The 23024-nt window shown below is 45.7% G+C and overlaps 1 protein-coding gene across 1 annotated transcript in view; it reads right to left on the bottom strand.

The window, feature by feature from the left end:
* Nucleotides 1–9966: 9966 nt before the first annotated feature.
* Nucleotides 9967–23024, bottom strand: part of NPC1L1 (NPC1 like intracellular cholesterol transporter 1) — a 46798-nt gene continuing 33740 nt past the window's right edge. Inside the window, exons 14-20 of the mRNA XM_044279188.1 lie at nucleotides 22578–22704; nucleotides 20431–20486; nucleotides 20185–20335; nucleotides 18917–19148; nucleotides 18352–18465; nucleotides 16483–16645; nucleotides 9967–11108 (exon numbers count right to left, since the gene is read on the bottom strand). Of these exons, the coding sequence (XP_044135123.1) occupies nucleotides 10879–11108; nucleotides 16483–16645; nucleotides 18352–18465; nucleotides 18917–19148; nucleotides 20185–20335; nucleotides 20431–20486; nucleotides 22578–22704 (1073 nt within the window). The 3' untranslated portion in view covers nucleotides 9967–10878. The remainder of the gene's footprint in view (nucleotides 11109–16482; nucleotides 16646–18351; nucleotides 18466–18916; nucleotides 19149–20184; nucleotides 20336–20430; nucleotides 20487–22577; nucleotides 22705–23024) is intronic.

The following is a 23024-nucleotide window of genomic DNA, read 5'->3' on the forward strand; positions in this document are numbered from 1 at the left end:
TGGTTTGTTAAATGTTCATCCATTTTACTTTTTACTATAATAAACTGTGGATTTCCCACCTGGTAATCTGCACAGAAACTCTGCAGAATTTCTTTATGTGTGGACATAGCCTAATAGGGATTATTGGTTGACTTCAAAATAGGTATATCCAAATGGGTAAGGTGTGCAACCGCTTAAAGGGTCGCGGAATTTTCATAAAACTTTATATGTCATATAGTCATATCAAAGGTTTTGATCAGTGGGGGTCTGAGTGCTGAGACCACCACCAATCACTAGAACAAGGAGAGAAGTACTCTCTCCATTGCAGGATATGGAATTAAGGAAGACTCATAGGGGGTTATTTATTAATACCGCTGTTTTAGACACCTCCAGCCGGACTCTACGTGGCCGCCGCCGCTTCTAAATCTACGTCGGCTCACTTAATGCCGCAGATTTAGACCATTTTCTACGCCTAAAACAAGCATTAAAAAGTGATGAATGAGAGATCTGCCAGCCCGTCCCCCAGGGGCGTTGCTAGGGTCTCAAAAGATCCGGGGCACAAGCCCCAATAAATATGCCCCCCCCCCCGCACTATGCTGTACTTGCTATACAGCGGCACTTACCTGTCACATCCAGGGCCTCCAGGTGACGTCTCCTCTCTGTCATCATCTTCTCGGTCTGGACAACTTCTCTCAGCCGCCTCGTCTCTGCAGAGTGTGACACACAGATATCTTAGCTTCCTCACTTTCTATCATTATCCCCCAACTGGAGTCCCCACAGTGTTATCCTGCTGCTTTCTATGCCAAAACCTCAACCCCCCCCCCCCCTAAAACCCCCAAATACTATCCTAAAGAAACATTACTGCCCCCCATAGTAATAGTGCTCCTCATAGTCCCACCAATAGTAATTCCCTTCTAGAATGCCCTTATTAGTAACACTGCCCCAACCGTGATAATGCTCCTCAACAATGCCCTCCCATATTAATAATACCCTCACAGAGTCCCTAGTAGAAATAAGGCCCCCTATTGTTCCCCCAGTGGCAATAAAGCTCCCTACAGACCCCACAGTAGTAATAAGGCCCCCATAGTGCGCTTAGTAGAAATAAGGCAGATCTACAAGACCCTCCTATAGAGCCCCCAGTAGTAATAAGAACGCCTATAATGTCCCCTGGATTTGCAGTGCCCCCTGCAGTTATAATCCTCCCTCCACCATACAGTCCCATGTAAATAACATCACCTCTTCCCCAGCCGCCTCCAACGCACAATCCCATGTAAACATCACCCCCTAAGGCTACTTTCACACTTGCGTTCGTGCAGATCTGTCCTGTACTTGTACAGGACGGATCCGCACCGATATAATACAAACGAATGCATCCGTTCAGGACCAATTTGTTTGTATTAGATTTTAATTTCTAAGTCCCAATACGGATCCGTCCTGACTTACATTGAAAGTCAATGGGGGACGGATCCGTTTACAATTGCACCATTTTGTGTCAATGCAAAGGGATCCGTCCCCATTGACTTACATTGTCAGGACGGATGCGTTTGGCTCCGCAAGGCCATGCGGACACAAAAAACGCTGCTTGCAGCATTTTGAGGTCCGCCTCCAAAATGGAACGGGGGACCGCACGGAGCCGAACGAATGCATTCTGAATGGATCCGCATCCATTCAGAATGCATTGGGGTTAAACTGATGCATTTGGGGCTGCTTGTGAGAGACCTGAAACGGATCTCACAAGCGGATCACCAAACGCAAGTGTGAACGGACCCTAAACATTAAGTCCCATGTACATAAACATCATTCCCCCCCACCATCCACTTTCAACATACAGTCCCATGTAAATAACATCCCTCCCTCCCCCAGCCACCTCAAGCACACAGTTCCATGTCAATAACATCCCTCCCTTCAGCCCTAAAATACATCCCAGTTAAATAACTACAACTCCCAGCATTTCTCTACCTCTCCCTTCACTTACCTCGCCTGTACAGACATCACTATTAGGCTCCTTCTCCTCTTGACTCCGGTCCAATCCTGAACTGGGAAGAGGCGAAAGACCTTTGGTGACATCACAGGCCATGTGATCAGCAAAACAGGCTGTGATAGGATGACCTGGATGGTGACATCATCCAGGTCATCCTATCACAGCCTGTTTTGCTGATCACATGGCCTGTGATGTCACCAAAGGTCCTTCGCCTGTTCCCAGTATAAGATTCAATTGTATTTGCCGTTCTGTGTACGGCAATACAGTTGCATCTAGCAGGCAGGCAGGACATTCGGGGCATGGGACAAAACATCCGGGGCCCAGGCCCCGAATGTTTTAACCTAGCGACGCCCCTGCCGTCCCCTTCTCTACCCACATCACGCCCATTTTTTTTTTGCGTGAACGGGGAAAAGTCGCAGATTGCAGCACAAATAACCTTTGCGCTCTAATCTGCACCAGAAATACGCCTAATAGATGAATATTTCTGTTAGTACATAACCCCCCCATAGACTTCCTATTGAGCCTGTCTTCTGCGGGAAGGAGAGAGAGTGCGCTCCATGGGAACGCTTCTCTCTCTCCTCGTTGTATCGGGTTTTCAGACCCCCACCAGTCTAAACCTGTGATGTGTCCATCAAAAGTTTTGTAGGATGCTACCTTTGGAAGTGGGATCCACCTTAGGGCTCGGCTACAGGACAAAAATTTGTCACAGTAATGTGGCGCAACATTTTTTGTAATGATAGTCAATAGTGTCGCGCTGCAATATTCTGCGACAGTGATACGGCAGTCGCACAAAAATCCACACAAGTTGGATTTTTGCGTGTCTCGTGGTGCGACTCCATTTACTATCATTACAAAAAAAATGTTGTGCGACATAAATGTCGCAGTGTAGCTGTACCCTTTTTGTCATGCGACAAATATCGTGTAGCCGCACCCATAGGGCTCATGCATACTACCGTATGTATTTTGCCGTCCCCAAAACACGGACCCACAAACAGTACGGATGGCGTCCGTGTGCATTCCGTATTTTGCGGAACGGAACAGCTGGCCCCTAATAGAACAGTCCTATCCTTGTCCGTAATGCAGACAATAATAGGACATGTTCTATATTTTTTTTGCCGAACAGACAGACAGAAGCAGAATGCATACGGAGTCATTTACGTTTTTTTTGCGTCCCCATTGAAGTGAATGGATCCATGTACGAGCTGCAAATAAAAGGAACGGACAGGGAAAGAAAATGCAATGCTGTGCATGAGCCCTAAATCTAACTGAGAAATCCAACTTGCAAGAAAAGGCACTGCCAAAATGCTTAGGTGCTCCAAATAAAGCCGCTTATACTTCATTTGCAAGTTGAGCTTCAGAATTTGACTACGCGAGGCTTAGGCTACTTTCACACTAGCGTTCGGCTGTCCGCTCGTGAGCTCCGTTTGAAGGGGCTCACGAGCGGACCCGAACGCTTCCGTCCAGCCCTGATGCAGTCTGAATGGATGCGGATCCGCTCAGACTGCATCAGTCTGGCGGCGTTCAGCCTCCGCTCCGCTCGCCTCCGCATGGACAGGCGGACAGCTGAACGCTGCTTGCATGTGAAGTCAAAACTGGTTAAAATTGTACCAAAAAATGTGCGATCCGTCCAGACTTACAATGTAAGTCAATGGGGACGGATCCGTTTGAAGATGCCACAATATGGCTCAATCTTCAAGCGGATCCGTCCCCCATTGACTTTACATTGAAAGTCTGGACGGATCCGTCCGAGGCTATTTTCACACTTAGCTTTTATATGCCAATATAATGCAGACGGATCCGTTCTGAACGGAGCCTCCGTCTGCATTATTATGATCGGATCCGTTCAGAACGGATCCGATCGAACGCTAGTGTGAAAGTAGCCTTATTTGTTGCCTGTAACCAAGGAAACTCATAGCTCTGCCTATGAGTTGTATACACAAAACTGTAGGATATTCTTCATAAATATGCACATTTTTTGGTACAATTTTAACCAGTTTTGACTTCACATTATTACTTTATAGGTATAAAGTAATATTGTACATTTCCGTCCAGTTGGAAATGGTGTTGCGCTGGCAGAATATGACCTATCTTCAACATCTTGTCTAATTGATCAGTAAGTTGACTAGCAATAAGAAGATGGGTTGCCTAACCTGATGCTTTTGAAGCCTAGTGCAGAATCCATTGCCATATTGTACCATTTATAATACTGGTCTTCATATGTGCCAGAAAGGCCTTTGTGCCCCCAGGGGTGCACCTAGCCTTTCTGCTGCCTGAGGCGAAAACTGAAACGGCGCCCCAACCCCCCTACGCCAACTTCTTAACCTAACCCCTTCCCTCCAGCCCTACTGTCAAAGACATACTTGGAAAACATTACATACAGAGCTACAAAACATACAGGGTAATACAGCGCCACATACTGTGCCCACTGCGCTTCCCAATACTATACTGCAGAATCAGAAAATCCCCCTTCGGCCCCTACCTGGTGCCTCACCTCGCCTCATTGGTGGTGCACCACTGTGTGCCCCTCAAGAACCAGGACCTAGGTGCAACAGCTTCCTCTGCGCCTTCTTATAGCTTAGTCACATCCTTCCAAGAGACTCTGACTAACTGGAAATATGTCTTAATTGACGCTAAAGCTGTCTGACTGGAAACACACAGAATGAATAATCCTGGGATTTCTGCATCTACCTAGTTAACGGAAACCATGTGGTAACTGTCAGTATCTCGTATCTTGCTGCATTATAATAAAAATCACTTTGTGTTGTGATCCCTATACTGACTGTTACCCGAACCAGCCCTGACTTACACAGTTTACTCAGCGCCTGCCAGAGGAACACTGCGCCTAACAATCACTAGACCCTGAGCAGCCCACCTTCATGACTAATGCCTGACATGTCCAGCACCTATATTTGTCATGGGCTATATGTGAATGAATGCTATATCTTTACTTATGTCTAGAAAATCATACGTTGTAAACTAGGGATCAGCAACCTCCGGCACTCCAGCTGTTCTGAAACTACAACTCTCAGAATCCTCCTTTCACTTCTATGGGAGCCAAGTAAGTGAGCGTGTGCTGGGAGTTGTAGTTTCACAGCAGATGGAGTGCCGAAGGTTGCTGATCCCTTCTGTAGACAATCGTTTCTTAAGGTTTGTTTTGATCTGCACCAGAGTCATCAGAAAATTTCTGGACAAGCCATAAGGCTATGAAAATCGAGGAAGAAGCAGATGTCCCTAAGATCTGCAGATGATCAAGTTTTCAAGCACCTAGCTCCAATCTGTGGTATGTGGGGGGAGGTGTAAAAGCCAGATTGAAAGTCATTTTTTTTAGACACATAAAACCTCAAAATTCAGATCACATCAAGTTGGATGGAATGTGTGATGCCTCCTTTTCATCAACCTGCCAGTTATCACCGCTTCTCAGAAACGGAGGGACAGAACCCTTGAACCGAGAGGCCTTGGTTTATCACTCCAGCAGTTCGCTACGTGTATAGTTCAAAATGTCAGCATTGTTCAACTTAAAATTTCCCAGTGGTTGGGAGAATAACCATGAACTGGAATGACAGCAAGAGGTGCACAGAGGCAAACCTGTCCTGTAAGTGAAATTGGACATCACATCCCAACCCTAGGACAGCAAAGTGTCTACCTAAACCAACAGAAGGCGTTTGTATGACACTGGGCAATGAGCCGGACATCCAGCTACATGTGTATTCTGTTGACCTCATGCTGTCACTCGCAAAAGCTATCATGGTCCACAGCAAAATGACAATGGGGGCTGGAATGGAGGTGTATCCTCTTTAAAAATGAGTCCTGCTTTGTCATGAATACATTGCTAGTCGGTGATTGATCTGGAGATCACATGGAAAAAGCCATGAAGAATCCTTCACAGGGAATGTCGCACCTGTCATAGGTGCTCCCCTTAGAGACATATATAACTATATTTAGCAAACAAATCCAGCTGAGGGGTGTAATTCCTACCATGAAGTGCAGACCCAAAAACAGCATATGCAAGGTGTCACATCGATATGACTGGGGACTGGATGCCGTTCATCCCAATCAAAGCTATAAAGTCCATTAGCCTTATACGTGCATTACCTTCACAGACTCCAGGGTCCAATTAGAAGTGAGTGGGTGAAGGTTGCCTGTGGGTACAACAAGAAGTGAGTGGGTGAAGGTTGCATGAGGAAGGTTGCATGTGGGTACAACTAGAAGTGAGTGGATGAAGGTTGCATGAGGGTCCAGTTAGAAGTGAGTCTGTGAAGGTTGCATGAGGGTCCAATTAGAAGTGAGTGGGTGAAGGTTGCATGAGGGTCCAAGTAGAAGTGAGTGGGTGAAAGTTGCCTGTGGGTACAACAAGAAGTGAGTGGGTGAAGGTTGCATGAGGGTCCAAGTAGAAGTGAGTGGGTGAAGGTTGCCTGTGGATACAACAAAAAGTGAGTGGATGAAGGTTGCATGAGGAAGGTTGCATGTGGGTACAACTAGAAGTGAGTGGATGAAGGTTGCATGAGGAAGGTTGCATGTGGGTACAACTAGAAGTGAGTGGATGAAGGTTGCATGAGGATACAATTAGGAGTGAGTGGGTGAAGGTTGCCTGTGGGTACAACTAGAAGTGAGTGTGTACAACTTTTGCGGCAATGCACAGTTGTACTGTGCAGTTGGTCTGTATTAAAAAATTGTAACTTCTTCCACACTTTGGACCAGCATTGGGCTGGGGCTCCTGAGGTTCCCACAAAGAAAATTATTCTGAGGGTTTACCAGAATATGTACACATCCGCTTTCAACTGCATCCTGTACTTTGCTGTTATTACTGTGTACACAGGTCATACCATCTTCCTATTGGGTTGTCTTTAGCTGGACCTTGGGATCTCAATGCTGGTTCCATTAGAGCAGGGGTGCACAACCTGCGGCCCGGGGGCCACATGCGGCCCTTGATACCATTCTGTGCGGCCCCCAACCATCTGGTAACAGACATGTATGCCTATGTCTTGTGGCTGCCCACATGTATTTTTCATGTATTTCTCCCATTAGATGGGAGTCCTGGAAGTGTAACTAGACATCAATGGTATATACTGTGTGTTCAATATGCCATAAGTACAATATTTCAGTTGGTAATACACCTTTAAATTTTAATTTCGGCCCTCGTCATTGGTTCAGTCTGGCAATGTGGCCCCCAACCAGGAAACGTTGTGCACCCCTGCATTAGAGGAACCACTGGTACTTTGTTTTGCCTTTCTGACCCTGATTGGGATCTCATCCTGGAAAGTAAGAATTGGTATGTAACAACTGTAGAAATGAGGTGATCACCAATTCTTAGGGTCAATGATGGCTATCTCCGTTAGCCTTAAACACAGAGAATAGCGTGGTTGTCACGTGTGTGCACTACCGCTTCATTCATACAGGGACTCAGGGACTCAGCGACCATACATCCAAAGGATAGGTAATACATGTTGTTTATGGGTAAAAACCTCTTTAAACATTGATTAGACTCAAAATATCCAAGGCTCCAAATCTAACCTCTCCTTTTTAGGTGCCATATAAAGTGAAATATCAGAGAATGGAGATGATTAATGTTTTGTTATTTTATTATATTTAATAAACATCACCTAAAATAGTTCTGTTGCAGACAGTCTTTAAAAGTTTAGATATTTCTCATTTCACGGTAACATTTGTTCTGTATCTAAGTGTAATCTATTATTCTACATTATCTGTCATTTTCAGCTGGGTAGAGGCCAGTAATCTTGGGAAGCTGGTTGTGCTGTAAAATAGATCTTAAACTTTATGGATTCAGTTGTCTTTAAAGTCCCCGAAATACAGAAATCTGATGACCAGTAGGAGTCCTGCCAGGTAGCTATACAAAATTAAAATTATATTTTGGCTGACGGAAGACACCACTAGAGGGAGCTCACTACAAACGGTATATCGCTACTTATTGCTAGCATACATTAGGCAGGCTTTCGGCACATACCGGTAGGTGACAGATCGAGGAGAGTATGACTGTAAGATCAGACTTCACAGGGTTTGTTACAAATTTTTAATACTAGGTGGTAGGATATTTGTTAACTATTTGCAAAATGGCTTGAAGGGCTGTCAGAATAATTTATCACCTATCCACTGGGTAGGTGATAAATGTTAGATCGGTGATACGGCAGAGATGAAAAGTGCTCTACTTGGAGGTTTCTATAGTCTTTGAATGGAGTGGCAGGGCACATGCCGCATTCAAATTTTTAATAGCCATGCTATTCAGATAATGACCAGGGATGATTTGCCGACGTGACTAAAGTATTCAGAAGACAAGGGCTTAAAGGGGTTGTGTCAACTAGATAACCCTTTCTAAGCCTTCGTTCACATCATGGTATAGAGCCTAGGTTGGAGATATACATTGGGATAATCCCTCCACATATGCCTCTGATAGAGTGATATTCACTCACAGTGATGGCCAGTTTGCATTGTTCGCCCCCGAACACATGCGGGCTGCCATCTTTTTTCACAAGTCCGGCGAGGCACAGGTAAGCCCTTACCTGTGCCTGTGCCGCAAGCCAGTCTGAAAACAAATGCGGTCACCGGGAGCAGACAGCCCAATGAATGCCCCCGGTGGCTGTTTTCTGAACTGCCTGCTCCCGCTGACCGCACTTGTTTTCAGACCGGCTCGCGCACAGGCACAGGTAAGGGCTTACCTGTGCCTCACCGGACTTGTGAAAAAAGATGGCAGCCCGCATGTGTTCGGGGGCGAACAATGCGAACTGGCCATCACTGGTCACTCATAGCATCTAATTGTAAGAAAATGTATACTATGGAGTAAAGTTATTTTTTTTTTACTGTATAGCTTTGTATTAAATACCGTCCAATGACTACCTGTAATCATCCTGAGGGATCCTCTTTGCCCTGTTGCCAGACCTTGGGTGAATCTCTGCCCAGGCTTATACAGACTTTACAAATTTTCTACATAAATGGCATGATAGAATTTCCTATGAGGAGGTTTGCGGTAAGTAACAGTATTTCTGTGAAACCCTTGCTGGTCTACTGTAGAGTGGTTTAATACCTAATGTCACTGTTAAAGAAGGGATTAATATTGGTATAATTACATGGTGGTTATAGGATAATATCTAATATACCTGGAGGTCTGTGTTACTGGATATCACTTATCCATTTATGGTATTTACAGTATATTGCTGTATAATAATGGTATTTTGTCTAGGATGGTGCGGGGATTAATCTCAGCCACCTATCATTTAATTTTAAATTTTTTTATTTTATTTAATAAGTAGGTTTACAATTCTTATAAGGATCTGGGCTCCAAATTACCTGGTTCAAGTGTAACTTGATAAAATTCTGTCTTCCTGCAACTGCCACTAGGGGAGCTCACTGCATAGGGATTTCCACATGTATCAACTCATTCATAAATTAATCAGCAGAGGCCTCCTAGTGGTGGCACATATAATTACAGCCTTTAAGAGGTTTGCTTTCTTTCCTAAACAGAAGCATAGTTGCCAACAGTCTAGAATTTCCAAGAAGTATCCCTAATTTTCAAAGACAATCCTGGATAATTCGGTTGTCCTCGACCAAAAATTAGCATGTCTTATGTAAACCCCAGCTACCGGGTAGTTTTGGGGCATTTCGATGTGCGGCTTACAAACTATAATGTTGGTAAGTACTGTAAGTCCCTGATATCCTGAGAACAGGGGGTCAGACCATTGGCATACACAGCGGACATGGGGCCCGTAGCAAAGAACAAAATTGCTCCCCCCCCCCCCATTAAAACCCTGGGTTTTTGTTCCGCTCATGCCTTTTCACTGACCGTCAGGCCAATTTTTAACAATGCACTTCTTCTGGAAAGGGGAGATTCTTTTCAAGGGCCTCTTAAAGGGCCCATATCCCCAACAGCAGGATCATGCATGCTATGTACGTCCTTGGACCACACAACAAAAATCTAGTTTTTACCCAACAAATGTTATCACCCAGAACACCTAATCCTAACCAAAAGCTTCTGAGCATTAGCTTGGTAAAACAGACAAGGTGCAAAAATATGACTTTATTTGTCGATATAATATTAACGGAAAAAAAAAATCAACTGCTTCCACATTGTGTCCTGCACCAGCAAAGTCCAGACTTTCTGTATTTCTGCTGCCACAGAGGCACTGTTGAAAAAGGTCCACACGGGACCGAAACGTCCGGCATCAAACAGTGTGACTTACACTCACCTGGATTGTTTGCACATTATTGACTAACATTTTCTAGGACTTTTTGTGGAGTGACATAGATTTTTTTCTAATTGTTTGAAAAGGGTTGTCCAAAAAATAGAAATTTGTTAAGAAGCAATACAGGCCGCACGGAACCCCTGCCGCTGCCGTTCCGACTACCTCCAGGTCCCCGCTGTTCTCTTCTTCCTGGTCCCTCAGGAACTGACTGTTTAGCAGTCATCTCCTGCATGTCGAGAGGGACCATGAAGTAGAGACCAGCGAGGACCCAGGAATTGTCAGTATGGGGGTGGCAGGGGATCGGTGAGTATAAGTTTTTAAAATTTGTATAACATTCAGAGTCTAAGACTAAGAAAACATCAGCCAGGCAACCCCTTAAGTAAACAGGGGCGTATCTATAAGGGGTGCAGAGGTTGCATGCCCCGGCATATGATGGGGCCCAAATGTCTCTTTGCCCCATCTGAAGAGACCAGTACTATAAGTTAGGTGTAATAGTGGGAGGATGGCCCCTATTACAGGGATGCAATTAGGACCCAGAAGATTACACCTTTTCCTAGTTTACATAGTGTCCATCAGATCCTTGCATTTCTATGTGAACAGAGTCACAGTTAGTGTCTGGTGTGATGTCGCCGCAGCCCGTGGGCTGGCATCGTATGCAGAAGTGGCTGGATCTTCCAATAGTTCATGAGGTAATGAAATGCACTAGCAGAGAAGCAAAGTGCGTCCTTAAGATTTGTTTTTCTCTTTAGATGCTTTCTTCTCCTTTGTGCCCTTCCCTTCATCCTGGAAGGCCATGTTATCATATACATGGGTGCCGTTCTCCTCCTTTTTATTTTTCCCTTCTTCCTGGAGGGTGATGTCATGATATACATTAGGGTCTATCTGCCCATTGCTGTCCTTGCCTTTCTGTTCTTTCTCCTGATACTGTAGTAACACTGCTCGGTTCACATCAGGACCTGCATACAAAGGATTGCAAACATCAGAGCATGGGACAAAACCAGATGCACAATCCTTTACTTACAACATACAGTTTTATTCACCTGGAAGGAAATGAGCAGACACAGGAAGGGAGCATCTCTTATTTAAAGGGGTTTCCGGAGACCAAGCGAGTCACGCAAACCCACCCTCATAACATAAAATTCTCCTGAAGAAAGTCTGCAATATACTTACCATCCTGAAGTTGTTTGAATCAGCCACTCTGGAACCCAATCATGTACAGCACCCCAGAATAGGGTTACTGCAAAAGGTTGATTGTTATAATGCTATATTGCTAAAGTGAAATGTTTTGATTTAATGTGTTTGTGTGCCTAATAGCACTGTATGGATAGGTCAGGGTTAAACACCTTGACTTTGCCCTTTTTAGTTTGCTGGGAGATGGACCTGTATCCATTCCTGGATACAACCTATGCATGTACATGGACTGTAGAGGAAGGTATTAGGCAGGGATGACCTTAGCGGTGCATGACCTTAGTACCACTAGCTATGACGAGTTCGCCACCCACAGCTTCCACCCATAATCCCACCCTTGGTGGAAATATATAGTTGTGGCTACTAGTTTGATTGATTGGGCAATGATATTTCAGATACAAGACTTCTATTTGAGCACCATATGGCAGTGTTATACGGGCACCGTATGATTGCATTAATTAAGCACTGTACGGTACACCATAATAAGGTATCAACAGAAGGTATTGCAAAAGCCACCATCCAATCTAAGACTGGTGTCACGATGGGGAGTGGGGGAAACCCCCCACTGTGCAGTGTCAAAGGGTAAAAGGGATCAGCCTGGCCAAAAGGGGTAATGAGGGAGCAGGTCACCTCCTACAGCGTCCCTAATCCTCTCCCTGATGGTAGGACAGCTCATACTCTGGATTCCCAGAGATCCTGAGTCGCCCTGATAATCCCTCACCAAGGAGCAGGGAAGAGACGACCTGTTCATCCCAGTCATGGAGGAACAGGAGTCTCTGACTGGAACCCATGCACAAGTGCTGCTGTCCACACCAACATTAAAGGACACAGCACACACCACCAGGGCCGGACTGGCCATAGGGCAGACCGGGCATTTGCCCGGTGGGCCGGGCCGCCTCAGGGGGGCCGCCTCAGGGCTCGAGTGGGTGTGCCGCGTGACTGCCGGCCGGGTATGGCCTAATCACACCCCCTGTCACTGTGACTGCCAGTGCTCCGCCTCCTGCCAGCCCACACATAGAGATACTGACTGTGACTGCTCCGCCTCCTGTGCTCCGCCTCCTGTGCTCCGCCTCCTGTGCTCCGCCTCCTGTGCTCCGCCTCCCATCTTCCGGCGGCCGGCAGCGTAACGTCGCTCACTCCGACGTCACGCGCCTGCTCTGCCTTCATTAATAAAGTGGGAGGAGCATGCGCGTGCGGCGTTACGTAGTGAGTGACGTCACGTCACGTTACGCTGCCGCCGGCCGCCTAGTTTGAACTTGAAGAGCGGGACTGGACTGGAGCCACCCACCAGCTGCCACCTGCCCACTGACTGTCCAAGGGCCTTGGACCAAGGTAGTAAGTTAGTGATGATAGTGATTGATGAATTATTAGATAGTAACTTATGTAAGTGAGCTATTGAGCTTGTAAATAAACTTGTGCAAAGTATATGAGTAGTTACTAACTACTCATATACTTTGCACAAGTTTATTTACAAGCTCAATAGCTCACTTACATAAGGAACGGCGGGGTCTGTCTTACAATAGGGAGGGACACTGTTATGGGGGGGGGGGGGAGATATCTGTGGATCATGTGGATGATGACACATATATATAGCACAAGATGCTTGCGCTGCCATATATGTGTGTCATCCACAGATCCCCCCGGCCACCCATAACAGTGTCATCCACAGATGCCGCCATAACAGTGCCATGCAATCCACAGATATCCCCTTAACAGTCTATTAAGGGGATATCTGTGGATGACACTGTTATGGGGTGGGGTCTGTGGATGACGCACTGTTAATAACAGTGCATCATCCACAGATGCCCCCATAACTGTGTGTCATCCACTGATGCCCGTAACACTTGAGTGTCCTCCACAGATGCCCATAACAGTGCGTCATCCACTGATGCCCCCATAATAGTGTCATCCACAGATGCCCCATTAATAGTGTAATTCACAGATCCCCCATAACCGTGTGTCATCCACAGATGCCCCCATAACCGTGTGTCATCCACAGATCCCCCATAACAGTGTGTCATCCACAGATCCCCCATAACAGTGTGCCATCCACAGGTCCCCCATAACAGTGTGTCATCCACAGATCCCCCATAACAGTGCGTCATCCACAGATCCCCCATAACAGTGCGTCATCCACAGATCCCCCATAACAGTGTGTCATCCACAGATCCCCCATAACAGTGTGTCATCCACAGATCCCCCATAACAGTGTGCCATCCACAGGTCCCCCATAACAGTATGTCATCCACAGGTCCCCCATAACAGTGTGTCATCCACAGGTCCCCATAACAGTGTGTCATCCACAGATCCCCCATAACAGTGCGTCATCCACAGATCCCCCATAACAGTGCGTCATCCACAGATCCCCCATAACAGTGTGTCATCCACAGATCCCCCATAACAGTGTGTCATCCACAGATCCCCCATAACAGTGTGCCATCCACAGGTCCCCCATAACAGTGTGTCATCCACAGGTCCCCCATAACAGTGTGTCATACTGTCATCCACAGATCCCCCATAACAGTGCGCCTGCGCACTGAGGAGAGACAGAAAGGAGGGCACATAATCAGTGGAAGCAAGCAGAGGACGGTACAGCAGACGACTGAATAGCTTCTTTTTCAAGTAAATTGTTTTATTATAAATGTAGTTTAATGTTTTTGTCTTTTATTATATTCTGGCTTTTGCTTGGTTATGTATGATGCTTTTTGATAATAAGTAAATGTAGTGGTGCTGTAATGTGGCCCCCAGGCCTCTCTGATGTCCTGCAGGCTGGTGCTGTAGTGTGGCCCCCAGGCCTCTCTGATGTCCTGCAGGCTGGCGCTGTGGCAGCATACGGTCGGTCAGGCAGCAGAAAGGCTCTGGGGCGGTCATTGTGCGCTGGAACTTTTCCCTTCACAGCCACTGCTATCTCTCTCTCGTACAGTGCAGACTCTGCAAGAGGCTTTCCGTTTGCTCTCCGTCCTCTTAAAAGTCTATGGGAATCAAAACGGATCCATCTGGTTCCTGTTATGCAAGACGGAAAACAAAGTCCGTCTTGCATAAGGGGACCCAGACTGATCCGTTATGCTTTCTCATAAACTTCTATTAGGACAGAGCAAAACGGAATGCCTCTTAGGGTCCATTCACACGTCCGTTGTTTCTTTCCTGATCTGTTCCATTTTTTTCGGAACAGATCTGGACCAGTTGCGTACCCATTCATTTTCAATGGGTCCTGAAAAAAATCGGACAGCTCAATGTCTGATTTTTTTTCAGGACCCATTGAAAATGAATGGGTACAGAACTGGTCCAGATCTGTTCCGCAAAAAACGGAACAGATCAGGAAAGAAACAACGGACGTGTGAATGGACCCTTAAAGGTTTCCGTTTCGCATTCCATCTGGCCATTCCGTTATATTCCGTTTGAAACGGAACCTATAACGGAATGGCATAACGCAGATGTAAACCCACCCTGTACGGAATAGGTGGTATTTGCCAGAGTTGCTGGAGAACTGTGAGTGCAATTTCGGGGGCACTGACCTGTACAGGGTGTGGAGGATGGGGAGGTTGAGATCCACTGAGGATATTATAAGACTTTTCTGTAGCTTCCTATATTGTTGCAAAGCTTGTGTGTTGGCTGAAGCCTTCCTATCTTACTGGTGGCTGGCCCTGCCCCTCAATTGTGCTTCCGGGTTTGGCTCCGCCCCTAGACTGCACAGGGGTGGGGCCTGTTGGGGGTCATGTGATTGGGCTGCTCAGTCAAAAATGCCCGGGCCTATTTTTTGTCCCAGTCCGGCCCTGCACACCACAACCACACAGGAACCCAGGACACCATAGCTGCAATAAACGTGAGACAGGTAAATGTCTAGCAAACATGCTGGACGCCAAACATCACCAGCCATGTAACACCACACAAGACATACAACACCCTGAACATAACCCACACAAACCAAAAGATAGGAAGGGAAAGAGACACCATAATAACATCAATGACCACAAGTGTGGCCCTCACTGGACAGATGGTAAAAGCCAGGAACAGTGAACCACCAGCATACACAAAGGCTAGAGGAACCCTGAGTTTCAGGCATCCAGCAGAGGCTAAATAGCCCAAGCATCCAGACCCACACACACATAAACCCAGTGTTCACAAAACACTAGGAAGCAGGGGCGTAGCTAAAGAGTAATGGGCCCTGGTGCAAGAGTTCAGCTTGGGCCCCCTCCTCTCAGTGCTTTGGGGGGCAGGGGCAGGGGAGCACATAACCTTTGTGCTGCCTGAGGCAAAAATTTAAATGGCACCCCCTCCTCCCATGCTAAGATCTTGGCCTAACCCCTTCCCTCCAGCCAGGAGTGTAACTGGTCCAGCATGCACTTTCTATAATACTGGCGTCTTCTTATGCGTCACAAGGGTCTTTGGGCCCCTCAGGCTCCTGGGCCCAGTAGCGACTGCTACCTCTGCACCCCCTATAGCTACGCCCCTGCTAGGAAGGGAGTTAACCCTTCCAACACCAGACAGAGGAAGGAAGCCACTTAAGGGGAAGTGCACACACAAGCATACCAAACGTTACTACCGGCAACAGCATGCGTGGCAACCATGTCACGGCAATCACCCAGAAGGCCGAGACACTGCCACCACATGCTCTCACAGCAACACGTTGCCGCGGGCAACTGCAAGTGTGGCAACAGTGTCACAGCGCAAACCAAAGGCCGTGACAACTGGCGTCAGTGATAGGCAAGCGTAGCCTGTCTTTCTATGTGCACCATGCTGGCTGTACTTCTCTACCGCACAGCAAGCGGTGTCCACGGGTGGAGGGCTTGGTCCTCTTATTGGCTCTGGCCGCGCATACAGTCAGATGAAGAGTGAAGAAAAACGAGATCAATGCTACGTCGCTCTACCCCAATAAGGTCGTCGAGATCAGGTAAGTATATACAGTGGTATATACAGGAGCTTGGGCACCACCAGACATGAGTGAGTTAACCAAGGGTGTCCATTACATAGCACAGACATCACAGCGTAGTACTGTGAGAGTCATCTGAACTCTCTGCTGCTGGCAATGGGCCCATTGGTTACGTGCTGATTAACACATACCTATATGCATGTAAATGAAAATATAGAGATACTTTATGATTGATTGAATTTCTTAGACTTGAATAACTGGATCCAACTTACCAAAGTAGCTGAGTGCAACCGGGAGGAAGACGAGGCCATGCGCCAGTCCCAGCAGAGTTATGGTCAGATTAAGCCGGAAGAAGAAGATTTGAATGAGCTGTGCTTTGGCAAACGCTAAAACAATGATTCCCGGAAGGTTTGTCATTGCTACTCCTGCGAATACCTGTACTCAGAACAAGAAAACGCCATCAGAGACTGGGGGATTGCGGTCAACAGATGACTACCTGTCAATAAGTTACTACTAAAATAAGATTAGTGAAATGTGCAATGTTTTCATAGCTATCTATCTGTATGTTTATATGATACGGCTGGTGAAAGAATATAAGAAACTTTGTAATATATCTTTTCCGAGAAAGGTGTGTCCTTCTCTTATGAGACTCGTCTCCTGCTTCCCTCTTTCTTTACTTTCTCTCATGTTTAATTGCTCAGATTGATCTTCACTGAAAACAGCTTCCTGCTCATGGAGCATCAGATTACATAGAAGTCTATGGAGAGGGAGGGAGAGGAGGAGAAAAGGGAGGCTGCTGTAGACAGGCAGAGAGGCTGACACAGAGAGCGTAGGTGTGCAACAATGTCAATTGCCAGAATAAAAAAAAATTCCAGTCCCATTGACTTAAATGGGTCAGTGGTCCACATTTGTGGGCAAGAATGGGACATACCGATAGTAAAATAAAGCAGGGCCTCTTAGATATGTATATATGGGTGCACTACCTATGGCACACCCGTTGCCGTATAAATAATAACAAAAATGATAATAAAACAAGTGGCAGGCACTATATAACCTGGGGTCGCATGGACAAATCAATCAAGTGGATGTGTATATAACATGATTTATTATAAAGTATAATTTATCCTATAAAACATAATAGGTATTATGAAACACGTAGTCCGGGATGTTCTTTAAATGAAGTGTGTAATCAGCGGGATCTTTACTGCAGGATAGATATGATGGTAAGTTAGAATTTTTTTAATTTTTTTTTATACTATTTCAGGTTAAATCAATTCGCTGACACGAAGCACAAGGAGATTCGGCTTCTAGGCGAATCGAATTTTTCCTGAAATCCGATTCGCTAATTACTATCGCCAACTATTGCTTCCCCTGTTATCCAAGTATCCTGGCAAAACGATACTGCCACATGGTATCAGGGGGACGCCAGTCTATTTATACTGGTCTAGAAGACGCTTGCCTATTTATATAGTAGCTATCAATAATAGCCATCTATTCATAAATTCATGATTTTGTCACCAAGGAACTACATTGCTTTTGCTTGTTATTATTATTATTATTATTATAATAGATTTTTTTAATTATATTTAAATTACGGTCTGTCCCCTATTATTAATCATGTTTCATAATATTATGTTTTATATTATTAATTATACTTTATAATAAATCATGTTATATACACATCCACTGTGTGATTTCTCCATGCGACCCCAGGTTATATAGCGCCTGCCACTTGTTTTATTATCAAGAATAGGACATACGCATGCGGAATGCACATGAAAGGCATCAGTATTTTATGGATCTGCGTTTTGCGGACATATGGTCGTGTGAATGTACCCAAAGCGAGAATAAAATGTAGTACTGATTGTCTGCATCGGCCACAGGTCTCTGTGTCAGGACATCATCGCCTCAGTAGGACAAAGACAACAGCAAGTTGACTAGGTGGTCAGAAGAGGAGCGGTTGGGAACCAGTAAGGTGAATAGACCTTTTTTTATTCATGCACACCACATTGAGCCATTTAAAGATTTTTCTTTTTTGCTAGACAACCCCTTTAAGTCTTAAATGTCTGCACTCTTGAGTGTCTTGATATCTTTGAACTATGGTGTCTCTCTTTGGTTCCTATCCCATCTCTTATACTCACAGCGCTGCCCATATAGATAGTAGCATCTCTTGCTCGATCGACTTTGGTGAGTTTGTTGCTCATGGCGAAGGACCGTGTAAGATGAGAGACAAATTCTACTGATATCCCAATGGCCTGTAGAGAAATAAAAATAAATTATAAATAAAAAATAAATTTCAAAATATCCAGACACTCATCCCCTCTCATGCAGGAACCAAACTGCAGTACCCAGTACTGTCACTAGAGGGAGCTTCTTACATATGATTTTATACAGCTGGCATTCAGTTCAGTGGGAGCTGTATAAATATTCAGGCAGTGAGCTCCCCCTTGTGGCGGCTGCAGAAAATGTATAATTTAGTTCTATGGGTGTCTGAAGGGAAGCATCACAACCACAGACTACCAGGAAAAAAAAAAAAATATTAACCCCAAAGCCATTCTCGACCACTATCTATACTATCCCATGTAAAAATCACATGACATGAAGTACATGCAGAAATGTGGGCCTAACGAATGTGTAAAACCCCCCTTAAAAATCCTTAATTTGCCCTGGCACAATATAGCGATGTGATAAGGAGTAGTCACTCACCGTTACAAGGTTGATGAGGGAGATAGCATTATAATCAATGCCCCATAAAGTCATGACGCCAACTGTGTCTATGATGATCATAAAAATGGTAAGCAGGTTAATAATGCCAGAGCGCAGGTCCATGCCCAGAAGGATGCAGCACACCACAAAGGTTGGCAACAGACAGATGGCTAAAGTGAAAAGCCCCTCCTGTACAATGGTGAGATACTGTTCATAGAAGACGTACGTAATCCTGCATAAAGAAGTGTTACATAGGGTGAGATATTACTACACGTGACATATTCTAAGACAGTAGACTGCATATAAATAGCGTAATTACAGCAACATAATTTGCTAAATCTATGTTTAGTCCCTCATTATAGCTTCCAGTTATTATAAGTGTGGGCATTTTTGGGGTCCTAAGCAAAGTTATGTCTGGTGACCCTGTCATACCGCTAAGCTCCACCCTGCAGTGATATAGCTCCTCCTCCTTCAGCCCGCTAAGCCCTACTCTCTGCTTAGCAGTGGAGCCCAGGCACTTCTGCTGCTACTGCTCAACAGCTGGGAAAGACCCCATTTCCGCTGGACCCTTGTATACCTAAACTTGCTGCACAGATGGTATATTGGCTCCTTTAGTCTCTTGTGACCAGCAGGGGGCCCCCTGATCTCTGGAGCCCCAAGCTTGGTTTTTGTGGTGGTAGATTCCACCCCTGTTTAGGGTTTAGATTGCCTACTAGACACACTGACTTTCTGTGAACCCCACTGGAGTACTTGGGGTGTGATTTGATCACGTAATATGATATCTCATATGATTAGTAGTTGTCTGGCGGGTGGCCCACCCTATGGGAACCCTGTGGATCCCATGAACAAAGAGACAGAAGGCCCTTTAGCTTTTTTCCCTGCTCCCCAGAGCTGGCTCCTTTGCTTCCTGTCCTCGACTGCCTTGCTCGGGTCTCCTGCCATCAACATCCCCTTTAACAACGCTTAAGACGATCGCACCGGTGACCTGCACCTCTTGTGTCACGTGACCAACTGACCTGATGCAAGGGGAGCAGGTCACCGCTGAGGCCATTAATTGGCTGTAGCGGGTGTTGACAAAGGGGGACCCCAAAGAGGCAGCTGAGGACGGGGAAAAAAGGAGCCAAGACCCAGCAGTGTCGGGGAGCACATAAGTATGCTTCTCTCTGGCCAGGAGAGGAGAGTTACCAAAAAAAGGTGACCAACCCCTTTAATACTATACAATCTTATGCAAACATAGATCTTAAATAAAATAAAGGTAGAAGACTCACGTATAAGGGAAGACTTTGAAATCAGGATCTGTGCCCGGAACCTGCCTCAATGTCTTTGTTATATTAGCTGCCAGTTCTCGGGCATATTTCAGCGCACCCGTATACTCTTGCGAGTTCTTTAAGGGCGTATGATATGCCATGAAACGAGTTGCTGCACAAGATACCAAACCAAGGTGAGTTTATGAATGCAATATTGTACCACAGATATGAAGAGTCATTTCACACGTAGAGCACAAAGGCCTTTACCTATAATTTCATCCGCATCGTTGAACTTAACAGCATTATCATAAGCACCTAAACCCCTGGAAAAAAAATAAAAAAACATTATATTTGGAACGAGTCCAACCATATTTGCTGCAGATGTGGAGGGCAGCACGGTAGCTGTTCTCAAGCACAGGACAAGAGTGTACACAGATCTCCTAGGCACCATAGCAAAACGTATTAGAGGTACCCCACCTCCTGAGATTTTTTTTATTAAGTGGAGAAAAATTTTTATAAATAAAAATTAAGGAAATCGTCATCTGCCTTATCCATTTTACCAATCTCCTCTTTTGGAAAAAGTGGAACAGGTGCTTCAGAAATATGAAACTCTTTCTGAACACCATATTTGTCTATGTATTTCTACCACACAACTGGCATAATTTAATATTTCTCCTGTTTCACTAAATAAAGAACATGATAAAACTCGCTGCCTGTAGCCACCACTAGGAGGAGCTCAGTGCACAGGAATTAATACAGTTGCCACTGACCTTAATGGCAGCTGCACTGACGTAGCTATAGGGGTTGCAGCTGTCGCAGTTGCGACCAGGTCCCTAAGCCAGGGGGGCCCAGAGGGTAAATAAAGCCAGGGGGGCCCAGAGGCTTATAAAGGGAATACTAGTATGCAGGAGGCAAGGGAGTGAAGTGCTGTGAGTGCTGTACTTATCCCTCCTCCTGCTGCTTTGTCCTGGCTGCCTACAGCGTCAGGACGTACAGAACGCACTGTGACGTGGAGGTGGAGCAAGAGAGGGAGTTAATTTATTTATTTTACAGTCTGATCTGACGTCTAATATGGGGGATCTGAGGACTAATGGGGGTCTGGAGGTCTGGTCTGAGGTCTGATATGGGGGTCTGGAAATCTAATGTGGGTCTGATTTTGGTCTGGAGTTCTGGTCTGAGGTCTAATATGGGGGATGTGAGGACTAACGGGGGTCTGGAGGTCTGGTCTGGGGTCTGTTATGGGGATCTAGAAATCTAATGTGGGTCTGATTGGGGGTCTGGAGGTCTGGTCTGAGCTCTAATGGGGGGTCTAGAGGTCTAGTCTGAAGTCTAATGTGGGTCTGGAGGTCTGGTCTGAGGTCTGATAGGGGGTCTGGTCTGACTTCTGATATGGGGGTCTGGAGGTCTAATGGGGGTCTGGTCTAAGGTCTGATATGAATAGGGTCTGAAGGTCTAATGGAGGTTTAATCTGAGATCTGATATTGGGGCGGTTTGACATGAAGGGGTAAAGGTCTTATCTGAGGTCTGATATTAGGGGCCTGACAAAAAAGGTCTGGTCTGAGTGGGATCTCATGTGAGGTTTTATATGGGGGTCTGATCTAAAAAATAAGGGGGGAATTTTTGTGCTGCCTTCTCTTTAAACAGCTGATCGGCAGGGGTGATGGGTGTCAGACTCCTGCCGATCTGATATTGACTGATATTGACTCTTGCACCAGGGCCCATGAGCCTTTAGCTATGCCCCTGGGCAGCTGTAAAGATATCTTGGCGTTGAGCTTCTAATAGTGGTGGGTGCAGAAAAGTGCAGTGGATTTATGTTGGGGACAGGAGAAAAAGCATAGCACCAAGCCACCCTTTCCCCCCAGGACCTATAGTAGTCATGTGTTCTGCCTCCATTGAAGACATGCTACTGGCACTGAAGGCTGCATTTGAAGCCAACCAAGCACATCTGCATGGGGAGTGTATGTTCTCCCTGTGTTTATGTGGGTTTATTATGGGTTCTCCAGTTTTCTCCAGCATCCCAAAAAACATTCTGATAGGGCTATTGGCTTCCTATGAAATTGACACCAGTGCTTGTGTTTGAGACTGGAGTCTCATTGTTGATGGGGACTGATGTGAATGGTGATCTCAGAACAGAACTCCAGATAATGTTGGTGCTATCAGGATCAGGTTGTTGGGTTTCAACATGGCCGATACCTTTGTTCTTAGGAGATAAGCTGCCATCAGAGGTGTCTGGAAGCTGCAGACCTCACTCTCACTCTCCCTATTGAGAACACAAGCATGCTCGGCTGAGTGTATGGGAGGAAGTTGAAAGAGATAGCTGTCGGCCAAACTTCTGATGTATATGGCCAGCCTACCAGTGCCCTGATGGTAAAAGTACTGGAATGCTAAATTAAATGTATGGCCAGTTAACTCACGCTTTTGGACACTTCAGATTTGGATAGTCTGACAGAAAATAAGGCAAATATTTGTTAAATTCTTCCACTGTTGGTCGCAGAGGTCCAGTTGGATTTCTCATACATTTCCTGATACATAGAAGCGAGTCTGTAATTACAAGGGTCATCATCAGATTAGACAGACCAAAACCAGCAAGAGTCAGACAAAAGCTACCTCTACATCATAGGATCATAATGTAAGGCATATGTTACCTTCAGAGGTGCAACTTGAAGCTCCTGGCCCCCAATGCAAAATCTGTATGAGAGCTGTCCCACCTACCATGTGCCACGTATAATACTGGTGTCTTCTTATGTGGCATTTGGAAGGCCACGATACGAACGCCTGCCTGTACTTATAGCAACACCACTGATTACCTTAGGCTCTGTTCACATATTTTTCATCTATTGGAGGTATACATTGATGGAAGT

The sequence above is a fragment of the Bufo gargarizans genome, chromosome 2, assembly GCF_014858855.1.
Source record: "Bufo gargarizans isolate SCDJY-AF-19 chromosome 2, ASM1485885v1, whole genome shotgun sequence".
Taxonomy (NCBI): Eukaryota; Metazoa; Chordata; class Amphibia; order Anura; family Bufonidae; genus Bufo; species Bufo gargarizans.